Source organism: Carcharodon carcharias, chromosome 13, assembly GCF_017639515.1.
Source record: "Carcharodon carcharias isolate sCarCar2 chromosome 13, sCarCar2.pri, whole genome shotgun sequence".
Taxonomy (NCBI): Eukaryota; Metazoa; Chordata; class Chondrichthyes; order Lamniformes; family Lamnidae; genus Carcharodon; species Carcharodon carcharias.
In genome coordinates this window covers 127,468,246-127,488,146 of record NC_054479.1, presented here as the reverse complement: position 1 = coordinate 127,488,146, position 19,901 = coordinate 127,468,246, and the positions used below count along the sequence as shown (strand labels likewise).

At 44.0% G+C, this 19,901-nt stretch overlaps 1 protein-coding gene across 2 annotated transcripts in view; it reads left to right on the top strand.

The window, feature by feature from the left end:
- LOC121285499 (peroxisomal succinyl-coenzyme A thioesterase-like) overlaps positions 1-19,901 on the top strand; it is a 67,708-nt gene that overhangs the window by 21,606 nt on the left and 26,201 nt on the right. For both annotated transcript variants that reach the window (XM_041201997.1, XM_041201996.1), the window contains 2 exons: positions 615-714; positions 6,183-6,373. In XM_041201997.1, the coding sequence (XP_041057931.1) occupies positions 615-714; positions 6,183-6,373 (291 nt within the window). The remainder of the gene's footprint in view (positions 1-614; positions 715-6,182; positions 6,374-19,901) is intronic.

Below are 19,901 nucleotides of genomic sequence, written 5' to 3'. Positions count from 1 at the left end.
ATTAACACACTGTCCTTTATATCAAGCACTTACCGGCCAATCAACGTACTAGTTTCCTCTGATGCCAGAGTTATTTTTTTCACTCAGTTTCTTCAAGCTAAGCGCTTGCTGCCTGATGGGCTCTTTCTCTCAACTTTGAAGTCTGCGCTGTTTTGTGGGTTCTCCCTCCAAACACCATGCTGCTTTATTGGCTCTCTCCCTCTCCCTCTCCCCCCCAACTCTCTCTCTGAACTCTGCGCTGCTTTATGGGTTCTCTCTCTCATTCTCCCTCCTGAACTCCATGTTGCTTTATGGTCTCTCTCTCTCTCAACTCCATGCTGCTTTATGGCCTTTCTCTCTCCCTCCCCTTGAACTTTATGGACTCTCTCTCTTTGAACTCCACTTTACTTTATGGGCTCTCTCTCTGCACTGTTTTATTCAAGAAGGGAAAGGTGCCCCTATTAATTATATAAGCTTTAAATATTTGTAATATTTAGTATATATCCTACATCTAGAAAAGTGATTTATAAAAAAATATTTTTCATATGAACAGTATTTAGTATCCAGCTTTTCATCTAGTAAGAAGTGTTGCAAGCAGAAGCCTATAGTAAACGTCCTTTAATGGTATTGTTTAGTCACCAGAGACAGGTCATTTGGAGGCACTTACATGGGCCAGGAACCGATGGGCTTGATATGGAGCATGAAGCTTGCACCTGGTGGTCGTCCTGGAATACGGTACACTTTAAAAAAAATGTTATGGACATTAAACCATATGGATCTGTTTAAAAATGGGGGATGCTTATATTTATATTTGTTTTTTTATATGTATTTTTTTTATTTTTTGGAAGCAAATAAACTTGTGATCATTTCTATAAATTGGGTCAAAATCTTGGAACCCTCTTCCTAACAGCACTGTGGGTATATCTACACCAAATAGACTGCAGTGGTTCAAGAAGGCAGCTCACCCCCACCTTCCCAAGAGCAACTAGGGATGGGCAATAAATGCTGGCCCAGCCAGCGAAGCCCACATCTCGTGAATGAATTTTTAAAAAAATGTTTCCTTCCTGCTTACTCCTACTTGTCCCCATTTGAGGAGAGATTGAGCAGTTTAGGCCTATACTCACTAGAGTTTAGAAGGAAGAGAGGAGATCTAATTGAGGTATATAAAATGCTAAAAGGGATAGACAAAGTAAACGTGGGACGGATGTTTCCCCTTGTGGGGCATTCTAGAACGAGAGGCCACAGTTTTAGGCTAAGGGGTGGTAGATTTAAATCAGAGATGAGGAGGACTTACTTTTCTCAAAGGGCCATGAATCTGTGGAATTCACTGCCTCAGAGTGCAGTGGATGCCGGGACGCTGAATAAATTTAAGGAGGAGATGGACAGATTTTTAGTTAGTAATGGATTGAAAGGTTATGGGGAGAGGGCGGGAAATTGGACTTGAAGCCGAAATTAGATCAGCCATGATCGTATTGAATGGCGGGGCAGGTTCAAGGGGCTGAATTGCCTACTCCTGCTCCTGGTTTTTATGTTCTTATTTCATTTTCATTTTCCATTGGTAATCTCCACATGAGTACAACAAATATAAATCCTATTTTTTTTTGTGAATTTTGTGATTACAATGTTTGCTAAGAAATAGTTTCCAGTTTGAAGCTTACTCTATTGAGCCTGAATATTGTACTTCAATCCCAACCCTGTAATACCCACCTTGTATACCAGTATGACATTTTCTGATTTCCCACAGCACTCATTCTGTCATTTTCTGAAGTGAGCTTGCCATACATCTGTGTAATGAACCTATGCCCACTCAACATGATTGAGTTATCTCAAACTCTCTTCATTTAAGGCAGTCAACAGATAGGAGACTTTCATTCCATCAGCCTGGGTTGAATTTAAATTCTGGTACTAGAAATAAAAGTTCTGTATTGTGATGGCTTGCAATTTTTGGACCTTTTTTCCTATAAAGGATTGGTGATGAGTGGAGGAACTTTAAACTTATTATTTTTATTATATATTCCTGCAAGACAAAAAGGGAGTCTGAGACAGTAGGAAATTAAATTGCTGTAAAGCTATCTTTGTTGTTCCCCCAGGTTGCAAGTAATAAGCAATTTGTTAACATGTCTCAGTGATCAAAATTTATCTTGCATTCATTATGCCAGAGGGTTTTCATCTAGTTTATGACCTTCATGGCAGCCTTCTGTCTCTTGAGTTCATGGCTTGTGCTGTGGTGGTCAACTCCACCTGGTGTGGCAGTCTCTGTCACATTTGCTGCAGAGGAAGACATTGGGCTGAGAAGGTGCAGGATTCATTGGTCTTTGATTCTCCTCTCTCCTCTCCTTGTCCAGATGAGCTTTCTGTTTCTGCTCGCCTCTTCCAATGCCCCTCCAAACGATCAGCCTCCAGAGGTCATGACTGTTGGCGGCCATTTCCCAGTTGTCAGTCTCAATATCCGCCATCTTCATATCTTGCTTGCGGGTGTCCTTGTAGTGGAGGTTGAACACCGAGCAGGTCCTGATCCAGACCGTACAGAAGGTCTTTGGGTATATGACCATCCATCCGATGAACATGGCCGAATGAGCGCAGACATAGTTGACTTAGCAATGAGTGTATGCTGATGGAATTAACACACTTGAGGACCTCTGAGTTGGTGACCTTGTCCTGCCAAGAGATGCCAAGGATACCTCTGAGACAGTGAAGATGGAAACGATTCAGCCTTTTCTCCTCCGAGCATATGTTTTCCAGGTCTCACTACTGTAGAAGAGTGCACTGAGGACACAGGCTTGGAAGACTAGTAGTTTGGTGTTCTCAGTCAGGTTGCTGTTGTTGCACACACTCTTGCTCAGCTTAGATGTAACAGTTGCAACTTTTGCAATGTGTCCATTGATTTCAGCATTGAGCGACAAAATGCTGGTGATTGTAGAGCCTAGATGTGTGAAGCTATCAACAACCTCCAGCATCACATATGAACATACATGCTAACATATGAATTAGGAGCAGAAGTAGGCCATTCGGCCCCTTGTGCCTACTCTGCCATTTAATAAGATCATGGCTGATTTGTTTGTATTTTGAATTCCATATTCCCATCTACCCCCAATTACCTTTGATCCCCTTGCCTAACAAGAATCTGCCTACCTCTGCCTTAAAAATATTCATTGAGCCCCCACCTCCACCGCCTTTGGAGGCAGAGAGTTCCAAAGTTGCACAACTCTCTGAGAGAAAAAATTTCTCCTCATCTCTGTCCTAAAAGGGCAACCCCTAATTTTAAAACAGTGCCCCCTAGTTCTGGACTCACTCACCAGAGGAAGCATTCTTTTCACGCCACCTTGTCAATACCGTTCAGGTTCTTATATACTTCAATAAAGTCACCCCTCACTCTTCTAAATTCCAGTGGAAACAAGCACAGTTTGTCTAATCTTTCCTCATAAGACAACCCGCTCATTCCAGGCATCAATCTAGTAAACCTCTGACCTGCCTCCAACACATTTACATCCTTCCTTAAATAAGGAGACCAAAACTGCACACAATTTTTGAGATGTGGTCTCACCAATACCCTGTATAATTGAAGCTTAACATGGTTACTTTTATGTTCAATTCCTCTTGTAATAAAGGAAAACATTCCATTAGCCTTCTTAATTACTTGCTGTACCTGCATGCAAACTTTTTGTGACTCATGCACTAGAACACCTAGATCGCTCTGCAACTCGGAATTCGGCAGCCGTTCCCTATTTAAGTAACACTCTGCTTTTTTACTCTTCCTAACAAAGTGAACAACTTCACATTTTCTTACATTATACTCCATCTGCCAGTTTTTTCCCACTCACTCCCTATCTATATCCTTCTGCAACTTCCTTATGTCCTCTTAACACACTTTCTTAACTATCTTTATGTCATCTGTACATTTAGCTACCATGCCTTCACTCCCCTCATCTAAGTCATTGATATAAATTGTAAAATGTTGAGGCCCCTGCACAGACCCCTGTGGGACTCCACCCATTGCATCCTGCCAATCAGAAAGAGACCCATTTATGCATACTCTCTTTTCTGCTGGACAGCCAATCTTCTATCCATGCTTATATATTACCCCCTACACCATGAGCTTTTGTTTTCTGCTATAACCATTGATGTGGCACCTTTTCAAATGCCTTCTGGAAATCCAAGTACAGTATGTCTACAGGCTTCCATCTATCAGCATTGACAATGTTCTGGACCATGACATTCATCTTCCTGGTGCTGATGGTCAAACCAAACTCTTTACAGACATAAGAGAGTCTGCCCATTTGCTGCTGGAGGTATTCTTCAGCATCGAATGCTAGTGTGGCATTGTCAACGCAGAGCAATTCTCTGACATGGACTTGGTGCACTTTTGCTTTGGATCTCAGGCTGGTCAGAACAACTTTACATCAGTTCTGGTATGTAAGTAAACACACTCTGTAGGTGACTTGAAGACATATGACAACAGCAAAGTGAAGAATATGCCAAAGAATGTCAGTGCCAGAACACAATGCTGTTTAACCCCACTGCAGACCTCAAAGGATTCCAGTGTTGACCCTTCATGGCTGACCTAACCCATCACGTTGTCATGGAAAGAGGAGATCACACTGAGTAGCTTTGGAGAGGAGCTAATTTTATCCAGCAGCTTAAATAGACTGCCTCTGCTCACATGGTTAAATGCCTTAGTGAGATTGATCAAGGCGATATTTAGGGGTCTGCTTTGTTCACGGCATTTCTCTTGTAGCTTTTGGGTTAAGAAGATCAGGTCAATTGTGGACCTTCCCCAGCTCTGAAACCACCTTGGGATTCGGGACAGAAGCGTTTAGCCAAGATCTGCAGTCTGACAAGGACAGCACTGGCAAATATGTTTCCCACTATGCTCAGCAGGGAGGTGCCTCGATAGTTATTGCAAATGCTGCAGCTGCACTCGTTCTTGTACAGGCTCACAATATTTGCATCATGCATATCCTGGGGCACTGTCCCCTGCCTCCAGCAGAGACAGTGAAGTTCTTGCAGATTCAGGAATTCAATTTTTCTGTGCTTGATGAGTTCTGATGTTATAGCATTAGCACCTGCCGCTTTACCCATGGCAAATGAGTCAGTAGTTTTGCTGAGCTGCTCCACTGTGGGTTTGATATCTAGCTATTCACTGACAGGCAGACTCTAGAGCTTCCTTGGTTACTGTGTTCTCGCTAGTGCACAACTCAAGGTGGTTTTCCACCCATCTCTCCCAACTGTTTATTGCAGTCAGTGATAACCTCCTGACCTTTGGTTACAGTGGTGTTTTCTCTTTGCTGAACACCATTTACAATACTCTCAAGGTATGTGAAACAAGAACAGAAAGACGCTGACTGGTTTGAGGCTAATGTCGCTGTGATGGAACCTTGTCATTGAAGCCAAGGGATCTGCTCTCATTAATTGCAAGAAAGATCTGAGCAAAGAGACTCTGAATACACTGAGAGCTGCTCGCAGTAAAGTCCACCATATTGCTCAGTGGTGCACCATTGACAACTGGTTACAACTTTGCCAGAATATCCAAATGCCCTTCAACACAGGAAAAGTATGATGGGATCAGAAAGGCAACAGGTCCATTGGCAATCTTGATGGTAACCAGCCAGAAATAAAACAAGGTTACAGGTACTGACAAGCAGTTAAGCTTTTGGAACAAGCAATCAAGCAGCAAAAGGTTGTGAGGAAGAAGAGATACCAGGGATAGAAGTTAGAAATTTACTTTTAATTCAAACAAGATGACCCGCTGAAGTGGGGTAATGTGTGTATTTGTTTTGTACTATTACATGAAGAAATGTACTAATTGAACTTAGTGAATCCAATCATGCCTACTGCCTTGTTCGATCACCTGCTGTGAAATTTAACAGTGTAATAGCTCATATCAACATTATAATGCACAACACTGAATAATGGATTGCATAAGCTTTAGTGTGAAACTGAAAAGAAAAATTATTTTATAGTTTTATACTGGCGTCGGTGCAGCTGCTATAATCTGAGGTCAACCACAGCCATTCTGTAACTGCATGGCATGCAGCTGAGACCTGTCCGAGTTATAGAAATAACCCCAGGGTCAACAGATCACCTGGAGACAGACAAACAACCTGATTGTAATGAACAGAAAAACATATGCCATCACATTTTTAATTCTATTTTAACTTTTAGCTGTAAGTTATAATCACTGAATATGTCAATTTACCTTTTAGGCTGAGGAAAAAGGATGTGACAATTCCACTTTTGGTAACCATTTCTGTTTATGATGGATGGATTTCCAGTAATTTTGACAAAGAGGTGGTACTGGCGTCAGTTGTATTAGAGCGTTTTTACATGGCACCAGGCATTACCAGGGTACAGCTCAAAGAGGGTCATACTATTGGAACAATGTTCTTTCCACCAGGTAATGGGAGCTGTGTTGTAAAATGATAATGTTTCATTATTTTCTTTGCTTCTTTTACATCCAACATGCCATGATGACTTTTTCTCATTCGAGTGCCAGTGACTTTCCATATCTGGTCGCTAATTGATAAACTTTGCTTTTCTCTACCTGATTCCTGCTAACAACAGTTTATATTTATTTCATGCCTTCAACATCTTAAAGCATTCTCAGGTGCTTCACAGAAGCATTATAAAACCAAGTATGACACCAAGCCACAGAAGAAAACACTAGGTTAGATGATCAAAGCTTTGTCAAAGGGGTAGATTGTAAGGAGTGTCTTAATGGAGGAAAATGAGGTAGAAAGGTGTAGCGAGGGAATTGTAGAGCTTGGGGCCTAGGCAACTGAAGGAGTGGCCACCAGTGGCAAATTGATTAAAATCAAGGTTGTTAAAGAAGCCTGAATTAGAGGAGTTGTGGACTGGAGAAGATTACTGAGATAGGGAGGGACGAGGCCATGGAGAGATTTGCAAGCAACAATGAAACTTTTAAAATCAAGGCGTTGCATGATCAGAAGCCAATGTAGGTCAGTGAGCACAGGGATGTTAGGGGATGGGGCTTGGGGGAACCAGCAGAGTTTTGGAAAATATCAAGTTTACAGAGGGGGTAGAATGTGGGAGACAAGCCAGGAATGTGTTGGAAGAGTCAAGTCTTGAGGTGATGATGGCATGAACAAGGGTGTCAGCATTAGATGAGATGTGATGAGCAAAGTTGGACAATGTTAAGGAGGTGAAAATAGGCAGTGTCAAGTCCAGTGTAGGCATGAAGATATTACAAATTTTGAAGCTATATTTTAAAAAGCGAACACAAAAACTGTTAAGATGGCTGCAGGATACCAAGTGACTTTTGGCATTTGAACTATAGATGGTACAGTCTGCAGTCAATACCTGATTAAATATAGACCTGAGTGAAGGAATCTCAGAGCCACTTATGAGATTCGCACATCTCGTTGTTTAAAGGATGGACCAGCATCTTCAGACAATGGGGTTTATAGACAAGTCACCTACATGTTTCACTAGGGATATCAAAACTCAATGGATATTAGACGAACGTGAAATAGATCCCATTGACCTTTCATTGTATCGTGATGGACCCACATCCAAACACAAAGGCCTTGGCTGTCTCAATGTGAAAAGCCACAACACAGGATGTTTATTGACCTAACACGCAACCTTACTTAGAAAAGGAATTCAGAGTTGTAACAGGTCACATGGGGAGTCAGCCATCTTATTGCCTGCCTTTAAAACTGAAAGAATCAGCTCTACCGAGAGAGAACAACAGAAAACCATCGGACCATTGCAGTCAACGAAGCAACCAAGGTAATGAACAACAATACCTTCAAAGTGGGAGAAGGACGCTTTCCAACCTATTCTGACTAAAAGTTCACCTGAGAACCAACCTCCTAACAATTCAACTACCAGAAGCTCCGCAGCTTACTGAGAATACTCTATTTTTCAAGACCTTAATTCCAGCCAAAGTATCAACTCATCTAAGAAACTACAGGCCTGTTACGAAAGAGACTGAAGTAAACCCAAGTTGCAGTTGTTTTTTTTCTTCACCTAATATTTGTGAGTGGTAGTGTGTGTGAGAGACATCACATTTTTAAACCTCCAGGGGAAGTGTGGGATAATAAATAACATTCCTTATTTTTAAAACTCTCAAAAAAGCTTGCTGCTGGAATTATTTACCCACTCTGAGGGTGAGAAAACACACTCAACTCAAATACAAACACTTTGATCATGGACATTAGTAAAACACAAATCCTGTCAATGACAGCAGTCTTAGTGATAGAACAGAACGGAGGGCAGAAGATGAACTCTGACACCATGAACAAATTGGTCTAAGCACAGATAGTTACCAGGGAGAGGGATGGAACTTGTAGCTAGGGAGTGGAGTCTAGAACAGAAACCGTAAACAATTGCTTCAATCTTCCCAATATTTAATGGGGGGACATTTCTGCTCATCCAATTCTAGATTTGGGACTAACAGTTGATAATTTAGCGTCAGTGGAGAAGTCGAGACAAGTTGTTTTGGTGTCATCGGTATACGTGTGAAACCTAATGCTGTGCTTTTGGATGATGTTGCTAAGGGACAGTATCTGGATGAGAAATAAAAGAGGCCAAGGATAGATCCTTGGAAGAAATAAAGGTAATGGTGTGGGAGCAGGAAGAGAAGCCATTGCAGATAACTTTGCTTAGATAAATAAGAATGGAATCAGATGAAAGCAGTACCGCTCAGCCAGATGATAATGGAGAGGCGTTGGATGTGGTGGTGTGGTTAACTGTTTCAAGGGTTGCAGCCAGGTTGAGAAGGTCAAGGGGATTACAGTTACATAGGATGCCGTTTATGACTTTGATAAGAGATGTTTTGAAACTGTGACAAGGGCAGAAACCTGATTGGAGAGGCTCAAACATGGGGCTTCAGGAAAGATGAGAATAGATTTGGGAGGCTACAACACCTTCAAGGACTTTGGAGAGGAAAGGGAAGTTGGAGGTGAGGTTGTGGTTTGCAAGGACAGTAGGGTCAAGTGTTGGTTTTTTGAGGAGCGGTGTGATGACAACATATCTAAAGGAGAGGGATAACAACTGAAGAGGGAGAACCATTTATAATATCAGCTACATGTGGACAGGAGGGGAAGTTGGGTGGTCAGAAGTTCACGTGAATAGGATCGAGAGAACTGAAGGGTCTCATGGACAAGGTAAGCTTGGAGGGAGAATGAAGGGAGATAAGAGAGAAACTAGAGAAAGATGTTTAGGGCAAGGGAAGTTGTGGAACAAGTGAGGAAAAAATAACAATACATAGCATTCATTGTCTCAATTAAATGTTGGGAAGACCAAAATCATTGTCTTCTGTCCTTGCTACAAATTCCATTCCCTAGCTATTGACTCCATCATTTTCACTGGCAATTGTCTGAGGCTGAATGAAACTGACATCCTTTGTGTCATATTTGACTCCTTTATGAGCTTCTGACTACCTCTTCGCACAGTCACTAAGGCTGTCTATTTCCACCTCCATGAAAACACAACTTCTGAGACCCCTGTCTCAGCTCATCTCTCTGAAACCCTCACTATGCCCTTGTTACATCTAGACTGGTCTCTTCCAATACACTTCTGACTGGCCTCCCATCTTGCACCCTCCATAAACCTGAGTTCATCCAAAACTCTGCTATCCGTATCCTTTGTTGCACTAAGTGCATCTTGCTCATCACCCCTGTACTCATTGACCTATGTTGGCTCCCAGTTATGCATTGCCTTAATATTAAAATTCTCATCCTTGTTTTCAAATCCCTCCGTGGCCTCACCCCTCCCTGTCCCTGTAATCCAACCCCACAACTCTCAGAGGTGTCCATGCTCCACTAAATCTTAATTGCCCCGCCATTGCCTTCAGATGTCTAGGTCCTAAGCTCTGGAATTCCCTTCCTAAACTCCTCCAGCTCTTTTCTGCTTAAGAGGCTCCTTAGAACTTACCACTTTGACTATGCTTTTGACCAAGTATCTTAACATTGCTTTGTGTGGTTCGGAGTCAAATGTTGCTTTATTCTGCCTCTCTGTAGGGCCTTGAGATGTTTTATTATGTTAAAGGTGCTACATAAACTTATGTTGTTGTCATTGTCCCACAATGTTTGAATACAATGAATTATATTCACTGTTATCTCGGGAATACAGCAGCTGGTTTCACATGGCAAGATCCACATTCAGCTAATGCATGAATGGCCTGACTGTTAGCTAGGACACCAGAACTATTTTTGTTCAGAAAGTGCATGGGATCTTTAACATTCATTCAAAAAATGCTAATAGGCAGATAGGAGCTTAGTTTAATGTCTCATCCAAATGGCAGCATCTGGTTGTACAACAGTACCTTTACACTTTTGACTAGATAATTTGCTTCTGCCTTGGAGTGGGACTTGCAATTGAACCTTCTGACTTGGGAGGTTAAAGATAGAACTCCTTACATTTTCTAACACTCTGTGGTGCAGTTCGGACACTGACCATCTTGTGTTTTACACTTTTGCAGTGTTATTAACACTCTTGCGAAAGATTACTGCTTAGCTGAAGATGTTTTCATCTGATAAATATTCAAAGATACAGTCAGTGCGAATGCTTTTTTTCACCACTGGGACCTGTATTCAGATATTGTACTAAATTATAAGGTTTTTTTGACAATTAAAGGAAATTTAGGTGTAGTTTGAATCTTCAGATTTTTGTTTGCCAAGTTTTTGTAGAAATCATTTTTTTGTTAACAGCGTGCATACCTTTATAAGCTTTTCTGATAATGTCAATATGGGAAACTGCTGAAGATGTGACTTTGTACGAGCCTGAGTACCCCCCTGTAGCCATGCAATTCCAGGAAAACATGCTATCAACTGGGAAATCTGCACATCCTTTTGTGATTTCCCAGGGTCAGGTGGCTGTCAATGGTCCAAAGTTTCCCTGGCTATTTTCAACTTTTCCACTTTGAAATATGTGGGTGATCCTTGTCAGTGACCTTAAAGGAGCAGCCAAACAGATCCCTTTGGGGTTGATAATTGGAATATTTAAATCAACTAAATAAAATGATTGAGCAACTAAGCTAAGCGTTAAAGCCCAAAATGCAAGACACCATCGAGGTTAAAAAGAGTAAAATGGAAAGTAAGTCAAAATGAAATGATTAGATGTGCCAAGTTTAGGTTTTAAAACATTGGTAGGATTATCAAAGAAAAAAAAAATTTGGTGGCAGGGGAGGTGCAGGGAGGACTCCCACAGCTTTGAGTTGTGGGAAAACAATGAATTAAGAGTAGAGGGCTTTGTGATGAGTGTTGATTTCAACACAGTGGGATTGTAGGGAAGAGAAAGAATGTGTAGGTCGGTCTATTTGGAACTTAGAACAAATGAGGAAACTTCAGACTTCCAGGGACTATAGTATCAATAAAAGAGAAAGAGGAGGTTGTATGTGTATGAATACAAGGGAGCTGGACCGAAGCAACAGGTATTTGCAGAACAATGCTGAAAACCTGGATGCACTTGGGCTTGAAAGGGAAATCAAGAATCATAGTAACGCTGTGTTAAACTTGGAAGGGCATCCTGAAATTGTGCCATGGAACAATTGAAATGGACGTGATTTTTATTGCACCATTTAAGGGCATTCTGGAGATCAAGATGTAGTGATTGCACACAAACAGGAGAGAGAGCACATCCTGAGTGGGGCGCAGCCAGAGTGGGTATTCGGACTTTGTGCAAAGCGGGAATTCAGTGCATAGGGGATGAGGTGCTCTTTGTATTTTTCCTTGCTATCCAACTTCTTAAATCTTCAGAGCGTGCTGCAGCAGGAGAGGCTACAAGAGAAAGGAATCACTGGGAAGTAGTGGGTAAGGTATTTACTGCTTTAATCGCTTATAGTTTAAGGTCTTTTTGTGGTTTACAGTTTGTATATTCTACAGTAACGAGGATCAGGAAAGAAGGGCCCTAGAGTAATTGATTTTAAAAGGTTTAATTTAAAGGGATAAGTCATGGCAGGAGAGCTCAAAGCCATGGTGTGCTCCTCGTGCTCCATGTGGAAAGCCGGGGGCATTTCCAGTGCCCAGGACCAGGAAGTGTGTCCAGCTGCAGCTCCTGGAAGCTCGGGTTTCAGAGCTGGAACGGAGGCTGGGGACACTGTGGAGCATTCGCAAGTCTGAGAGCATCGTAGATAGCACGTTTAGAGAGGTGGTCACACCGCACATGAAGGGGCTTGAGGAAAGAAGGGAATGGGTGACCACCAGGCAGTCCAAGAGAAACAGGCAGGTAGTTCAGGAGTCCCCTGGGGTCCCGCTTGCAAATCGGTATTCCGTTTTGGAGGCTGATGAGGGCGCTGGTTCTTCCAGGGAGTGCGGACAGAGCCAAGCTTCCGGCATCACAAGCAGCCTGTCTGTACAGGAGGGGAGGAAGGGATAAAGAGTAATATTAAAAGGGGATTCTATAGTCAGGGGAACAGATAGGTGCTACTGTGGCCGTCAACGTGACTCCAGGATGGTATGTTGCCTCCTTGGTGCCAGGGTCCTGGATGTCACTGAACGGCTGCAGGGCATCCTGAAGGGGGAGGGTGATAAGGCAGAGGCCATGGTGCATGTTGGTACCAATGACATAGGTAGAAAGAGGGATGAGGTCTTGCATCAAGAATTCAGGGAGTTAGACTAAAAAGCAAGACCTCTCATGTTGTAATCTCTGGATTACTCCCAGTGCCACATGCTAGCGAGCTCAGAAATAGGAGAATAGCACAGATGAATACGTGGCTTAAGAGTTGGTGCAGGAGGGAGGGTTTTTAGATTCCTGGATCACTGGGACTGTTTCTGGGGAAGGTGGGACCTGTATGAGCAGGTCTACATCTGAACCTGAGTGGGACTAACATCCTTGTGGGCGGGTTTGTTAGTGCTGTTGAGAGGAGTTTAAACTAATTCGGCTGGGGGAGGGGACACAAAATGTTAGCAGAATAGAAACACATCATAATACAGTAAAACAATCAAGTCAGAGGGAGTACAGTTGCAATAAGCTTCAAGGGAGTAAAGCAAGGCTGGATGGCCTCTACTTTAATGCCAGGAGTATTACAGGTAAAACGGATGAGTTAAGGGTGAGGGTTGACACGTGGAATTGTGGTATAGTAGCAATCACTGAGATGTGGTTTAGGGAAGGGCAGGATTGGCAGCTCAAAATTCCAGGATATAGTATCTTCAGGCGAGAGAGGGGAGGGGGTAAAAGAGGAGGAGGCGGTGCATTATTAGTTAAGGAGTCAGTTACTGCAGTAAGGAGAGATGATATCTTGGAGGGGGCATCAAATGAAGCTTTGTGTGTAGAGCTTAGGAATAAAGGGACAACCACATTATTAAGTGTTTATTATAGACCCCTAGATAGCGGGAAATTGAGCAAATATGTGCACAACTTGTGGAGGTGTATAAAAACAATAACAATAGGGGATAGACATAGTGTTAAGGGCTTGGATGGAGTGGATTTCTTGAAATGTGTACAGAAGAACTTTTTAGGTCAATATGTGGAGGGCCCAACAAGGGACGGTGCATTGCTGGACCTAATTCCGGGGAATGAAGCCGGACAGGTGGCTGAGGTGATGGTGGGTGAGTATTTTAGTGAAAGAGACCACAACATGGTGCATTTTAAGTTTGTTATGGACAAAGAAATCGACAAGTTGCAAAAAAATGTTTTGGATTGGAGGAGAGTGGATTTTAGTAAAATAAGGCAGGGTCTGGCCAAGGTAGACTGGGAACAGTTACTTGTGGGGCAATCTACAGAGGAACGGGGGTGGGGTGTGTTCAAAAAGGAAATGGGGAGGGTACTGGCTCAACATGTTCCCTCTAGGAAGGAGTAACAAGCCCAGTGAACCATGGATGACCAAAGATATTCAGGTTACGATGAGAAGGAAAAGAGAGGCTTTTAGCAGGTACAAGGGAAGCAAATCAACAGAGGTATTAGAGGAGTACAGACAGTGCAGGGTGGAGCTTAAGAAAGCAATTAGGAGAGCAAAGAGGGGATATGGGAAAGCTCTGGCTGGTAAAAGTAGGGAACATCCCAAGATGTTCTATAAGTATATCAATGGGAAGAGGATAACCAGAGAAAGAGTAGGGCCCATAAGGGACCAAGGGGGCAATCTATGGGTGGAGCCAGAGGACATCGCTGGAGTTTTGAATGAATACTTCACATCCGTCTTCACCCAAGAGAATGAGGATGAAGGTATCGAACTCGGGGAGAGAGACTGCGAGGTTCTTAAGCAAATTAATATAGGGAGTGACAAGATATTGGAGGTGTTGACAGACTTAAAAGTGAATAAATCTCCAGGTCCGGATGATTTGTGTCCCGACAGTTGATGGAGGCAAGAGAGGAGATCGCAGGGGCTCTGACCCAAAATTTTAATTCCTCTCTGGCCACGGGGGAGGTGCCAGAGGACTGGAGAACAGCTAATGTGGTTCCACTATTTAAGAAGGGCTATAGAGATAAGCCAGGGAACTCCAGACCAGTGAGTCTCACATCAGTGGTAGGGAAACTATTGGAGAAATTTCTGAAGGAGAGAATCTATCTCCACTTGGAGAGGCAAGGTTTGATCAGGGATAGTCGGCATGGCTTTGTCAGAGGGAGGTCATGCCTAACAAATTTGATTGAATTTTTGAGGAGGTGACCAGGTGTGTAGATGAGGGTAGTGCAGTTGATGTAGTTTATATGGATTTTAGCAAAGCCTTTGACAAGGTCCCACATGGGAGACTTATAAAGAAGGCAAATGCACATGGGATACAGGGTGATTTGATAAGGTGGACTCAAAATTGGCTTAGTTGTAGGAGACAGAGGGTGATGACAGAAGGATGCTTTAGTGACTGGAAGCCAGTGTCCAGTGGTGTACCACAGGGATCTGTGCTCGGTCCCCTATTATTCATAATTTATATAAACGACATAAATGACTGTGGGGGGTAGGATTAGTAAGTTGCGGATGACACAAAGATTGGCTGGGTGGTTAACAGTGAGGTTGAGTCTCTTGGGCTACAGGAAGATATAGATGGGTTGGTCAAATGGGGAGATACGTGGCAGATGGAATTTAACCCTGAAAAGTGTGAAGTGATACACTTTGGAAGGATAATTTGACCAGGAAGTATTCAATGAACGGCATGACACTAGGAAGTTCTGAGGAACAAAGGGACCTTGGCGTGTGTGTCCATAGATCTCTGAAGGCAGAGGGGCATGTTAGTGGGGTGGTGAAAAAGGCATTTGGGACAATTGCCTTTATCAATCGAGGCTTAGATTACAAAAGTAGGGAGGTCATGTTGGAGTTGTATAGAACCTTAGTGATGCCACAGCTGGAGTACTGTGTGCAGTTCTGGTCGCTACATTATAGGAAGGATGTGATTGCACTGGAGGGGGTACAATCACCAGGATGTTGCCTGGGATGAAACATTTAAGTTATGATGAGAGGTTGGATAAACTTGAGTTGTTTTCGTTGGATCAGAGAAGACTGAGGGGTGACCTGATCGAGGTCTACAAGATTATGAGGGGCATGGACAGGATGGATAGGTATGGATAGGGAGCAGCCGTTCCCCTTAGTTGAAGGGTCAATCACAAGGGGGCATAAGTTCAAGATGAGGGGCAGGAGGTTTAAGGGAGGATGTGAGGAAAAACTTTTTTACCCAGAGGGTGGTGATGGTCTGGAATGCGCTGCCTGGGAGAGTGGTGGAGGTGGGTTGCCTCACATCCTTTAAAAAGTACCTGGATGAGCACTTGGCACATCATAACATTCAAGGCTATGGGCCAAGTGCTGGTAAATGGAATTAGGTAGGTAGGTCAGGTGTTTCTCACATGTTGGTGCAGACTCGATGGGCCGAAGGGCCTCTTCTGCACTGTGATTCATCCGTTACACTGCCAGAGATATAAGTAGTATAACATAGTGAGATTATTTCATCACGGTATTAAATAGGGTAGTATTTTAAACAAGTACACTTCTCAAATTTACTCCCTGTTTACGTAATCTCATTTTAAGTTCTGAATTTAGGTATTTGTCATAAATTTCTGTGGTAAGCGGTCAGTTGAACCTACTGCCAGTGATGAAACATTTAAATTTAGGATTGTCAGGTAATTTGGGAATGTGATTGAACAGGAAGTTCTGAATTATGTCTTGTTTTATCTGTATAAGAGATGCAATGAAATAAAACACTTTTTATTTTCAACTGTCAATATTGTGAACTCTCAGATCGCCCACAACAAACCCATTTGCAGAGTAATGCACTCACAGTTGTGCGTTATTCCAAACTTTAGAAGGTCATTCCTCTTCTATCAATGTGTTATTTCCATTTCTAATATTTTATGATCTAACTTGCATTGGATGAATTTTCAGCCTAATCAATTCTTACTAAGTTGTGGGCTCTTTTCATAGAACTTGATTCCACTAAGAATTGTACTGCAATTATTTTTCTAAAGGAACTTACCAGGAAGCAGTAGCTTAGAATAAGAGCCTGCATTTAATCATAGGGTGGAATCAATGCAGATTTGCAGGAAAATGGAAGTTTTACCTCCTGGCCGTAATGGCGGCTTCTTGTGCTGGATTGTCCCATTCCCGGCAGGTCCCGCCTCATTAATTATGCATTTCTGGAAAACATGCCTGGTCGCTGGTGGGGCGGCCTCTGATTCGCTTGCCCTACCATCACCTCAGGCCTTCAGTAATCCGGACACCATATTTAAAGGGTGCCCCTACACCGAGATAGCCCTCTCTAAGGCATCGGAAGCTGCTGGAAAGTCATGGCTGCCAAAGGGAGGAAACATGCTGCCCCCAAATTTAGCGACGCCTCCCTCGGGCACCTACTGGATGCTGTGGAGGCCCACCGTGAAGTCATCTACCCTTGCTCTGGGCAAAGATCAGCAAGCAAGGTGACAAATGCAGCATGGGAGGCAGTGGCAGCGGCGGTCAGCACCAACACCCTGCAAAAGAGGACAGCTATCCAGTGCCGAAAGAGGATAAATGATCTCCTCCGTTCTGCCAGAGTAAGTCACTCTTTTCATCATTCTCAACTCACACTGAAAAGCTCATCACATACCCATTGGAATCTCTCTCACTGCCAGTTCAAGGGACATCACCATTCACTCTCTCACACACATCCTTACCTGTCCTGCAGATCGTATTCTCCACCAATTACCACACACATGCCAGGTATCCTTATCATCTAGCCTGGCAGGCGTCCTGCTTATACAGCATTCATATTCATGCAGGACAAGCTGGCACACATTAAAAGAGAGAGATCGCAGATTGCTGGAGGAATGTGTGACACTAAGGTCCTCACAGACTTTGAAAATAGAGTAATTCAGCTGGCCAGCAACAATCTGGACCATTCCTGTGCTCATGGTGAGGTCAACAGTGCTCAACCAAATGATGATCCAGTAGTGCAACATCCATCAGACAACCATGTTGTGAGTCAGTTCCCCTGTTCCGCAGTCCTCTGCCATGCACTAATTATCTCTCAATGCTTTTGCAGACACATCTGGTAAGCAGCTGGGGGGTCCACGACCCAGGTCCTTGACTCAAGCCTGAAGACACCTTGGAAGCAGAGTCTGATGACACCTTAATTAAAAACCTATCACTACACTCACCCACACCTTCCACCAGTGCAGAGAGACACAGCTTGGTGTGACCTAGCTCTAGAGTAGCCTTGGGGTTACAATCTGGTGAGCACGTTTTTTTCTATTATTTCTGGGCGTCATTTGCTAAGCCAGCATTTATTACCCATTCCTAATTTCCCCTGTTCAGAGGACATTTAAGAGTCAACCACATTGCTGTGGATCTGGAGTCACATGTAAGCCAGACAAGGTAAGGATGGCAGATTACCTTCCCTAAAGGACATTAGTGAATCAGATGGGCTTTTACAACAAAAATGGTTCCATGGTCATCGTTAGACTTTTAATTCCAGATTTTTATTGAATTCAAGTTCCACCGCCTTTTGTGCTGGGATTCGAACCCAGAACCCCAGAGCATTATCCTGGGTCTCTGGATTACTAGTGACGGCCTGGAATGGTCCAGATTGTTGCTGGCCAGCTGAATTACTCTATTATTATACCACTCCGCCATCGCCTGCCCGCATTGTCTTATCTACAGCAGGCGGCAACTGGGACTCCCCAGGTTTCCGGCACTTAACAGATTTCTGGCTTCCAGAAGTCCTCCGAGTCCAAGTCAGATGAGGAACCTCTGGACTCGGTCATACCTCAGTTGCTGGTGCTGCAATGGCAGGCTTGGCAACATTAAGAAAGGATGTCCATTGCATCCTCAGATTGCAAGGCATCTTGGAGGAGTCCCTCTGCCTTCGTTCAGAGGCGATAGCGCCGGCATGCCAACACATCGAGGTCAACACTGGTAGGATGGCGGCAGCCATGGAGACCTTGGTCCAGGACATCGCTCCTGCACTGCTGCAAGGGCTGAACTCCATCGCTAACACCATAATTGGCCTCCAACTGTGTCAACACCAGTGGGGAGTGGGGCAGCTCGATCTCTCTGCAGGTTCTCTTCCCCCTCAAGGAGTCAGCCAGGGACCCTCAGGCACCCATAGGGAGGAGGATCATCAGGTGCACACCTCGGGGCCATCTACCCAGGTGACTCCAGGAATGTCTGCCTCACCATAAACCCCTGTTCCTGTGGCCCCTGCAGCTCCAGCTCCACGTGCCGAGGAGGGTGCCACTGCCACACAGCAGGTCCCCGAAAGCAGGCTGGGGCCCTCCAGGTCTTGGCCCTCCAGAGGACTCCTGTAAAGGTCATTACAGATGGTGTAGCTGTCAGCAGGCTGCCTACACCTCCTCTGTGAATGTCGTGGCAGCACCAAGATGTAGCGGCAGGGTTAGGAAGGTTAAAATAATGTAGTTTCACCACATGGGCATGGACGTTTATCACTTGCACATAATGTTGATTATTGTAAATAAATTCCCAACAATGTAACCTTGTCTATGGCTCCTTATTACGATGAACAGTGTTCATGTCAGTCTGAAGTGACAGCTTGGTTCCTGCACAAGATAAACGCCAGGGCCTCCTCCCTGTGCTTTGTGCAACCTTCCCAGCACACTGATGGTGCATCTTCACAGTAACTGGACACATCAGTCATGCCTGCACTTCGATGGGGCTTATCATTGCTGCCAAAATTTCCTGGGCCAGCAGCACAGAGTTCCATCATTTTCTCTGTGTGCCCTCAACACCTTTGAGGTGCAGCTGCCCCCCCGGCTCATTAGCATCTGTGTCCAGTGACAGTATGGTCCTGAAAGGTTTAGCTCACAACGGATGCCATAGGATCAGGAGAAGTTAAAGTTTCCTCGCTGTATCTTCATGATGTGACTCTGTTCACAGAGTGCGAGCAAGCTGCCATCAGCCAGATAGGAGTCACAGTCACATAAAATATGTGAGGATCTATGGAGTGTCCCTATTGCATGTCGTCATCATCCTCCTGTTATGTAGGGACTATGGACATCCGCTGTGTCTCCATGATAGGAGTCTTATTCCAGAGTGTATGTGTGCTGGCATCAGCCAGACAGGAGTCAAACATTCACACATACAACCTGAGGATCTGTGGAATATCCTCACTGCATGTCGTCATCATCCTCCATTAATCTAGCAGCTGTGAGGGCCTCCCAAGTGTGCCTGCCTCGTCTGGATGATGCAATGGTCTCATCACCTTTTCCTCGGTGTCATCAGCTGCATCCTCTGCGGGTATCCCTTGTACCCGAGGAGCTAACCCTTCAGTCTCTGTGGACCCTGGAAGGCATAAGGGATCTGAGGCCTACTGAGAATGTAGGGGCCGTGGACACTCCCTGGGAATCATATGTAGACTTGCAGGATGCATTTGTTGTGGTCGCAGATCAGCTGAACATTCAGCAAGCCCTTGTGGTTCACATATTGCACTGCTTGTTGCCACAGAGATCTAAGCGCCACATGAGGCACCCTGCACTTGTGAAAAACCAAATGTGCAAATCCCAGTGCTCTTTCTTCCTGGCTTGCTTGAACCAGTTCGAAATGCTCAAAG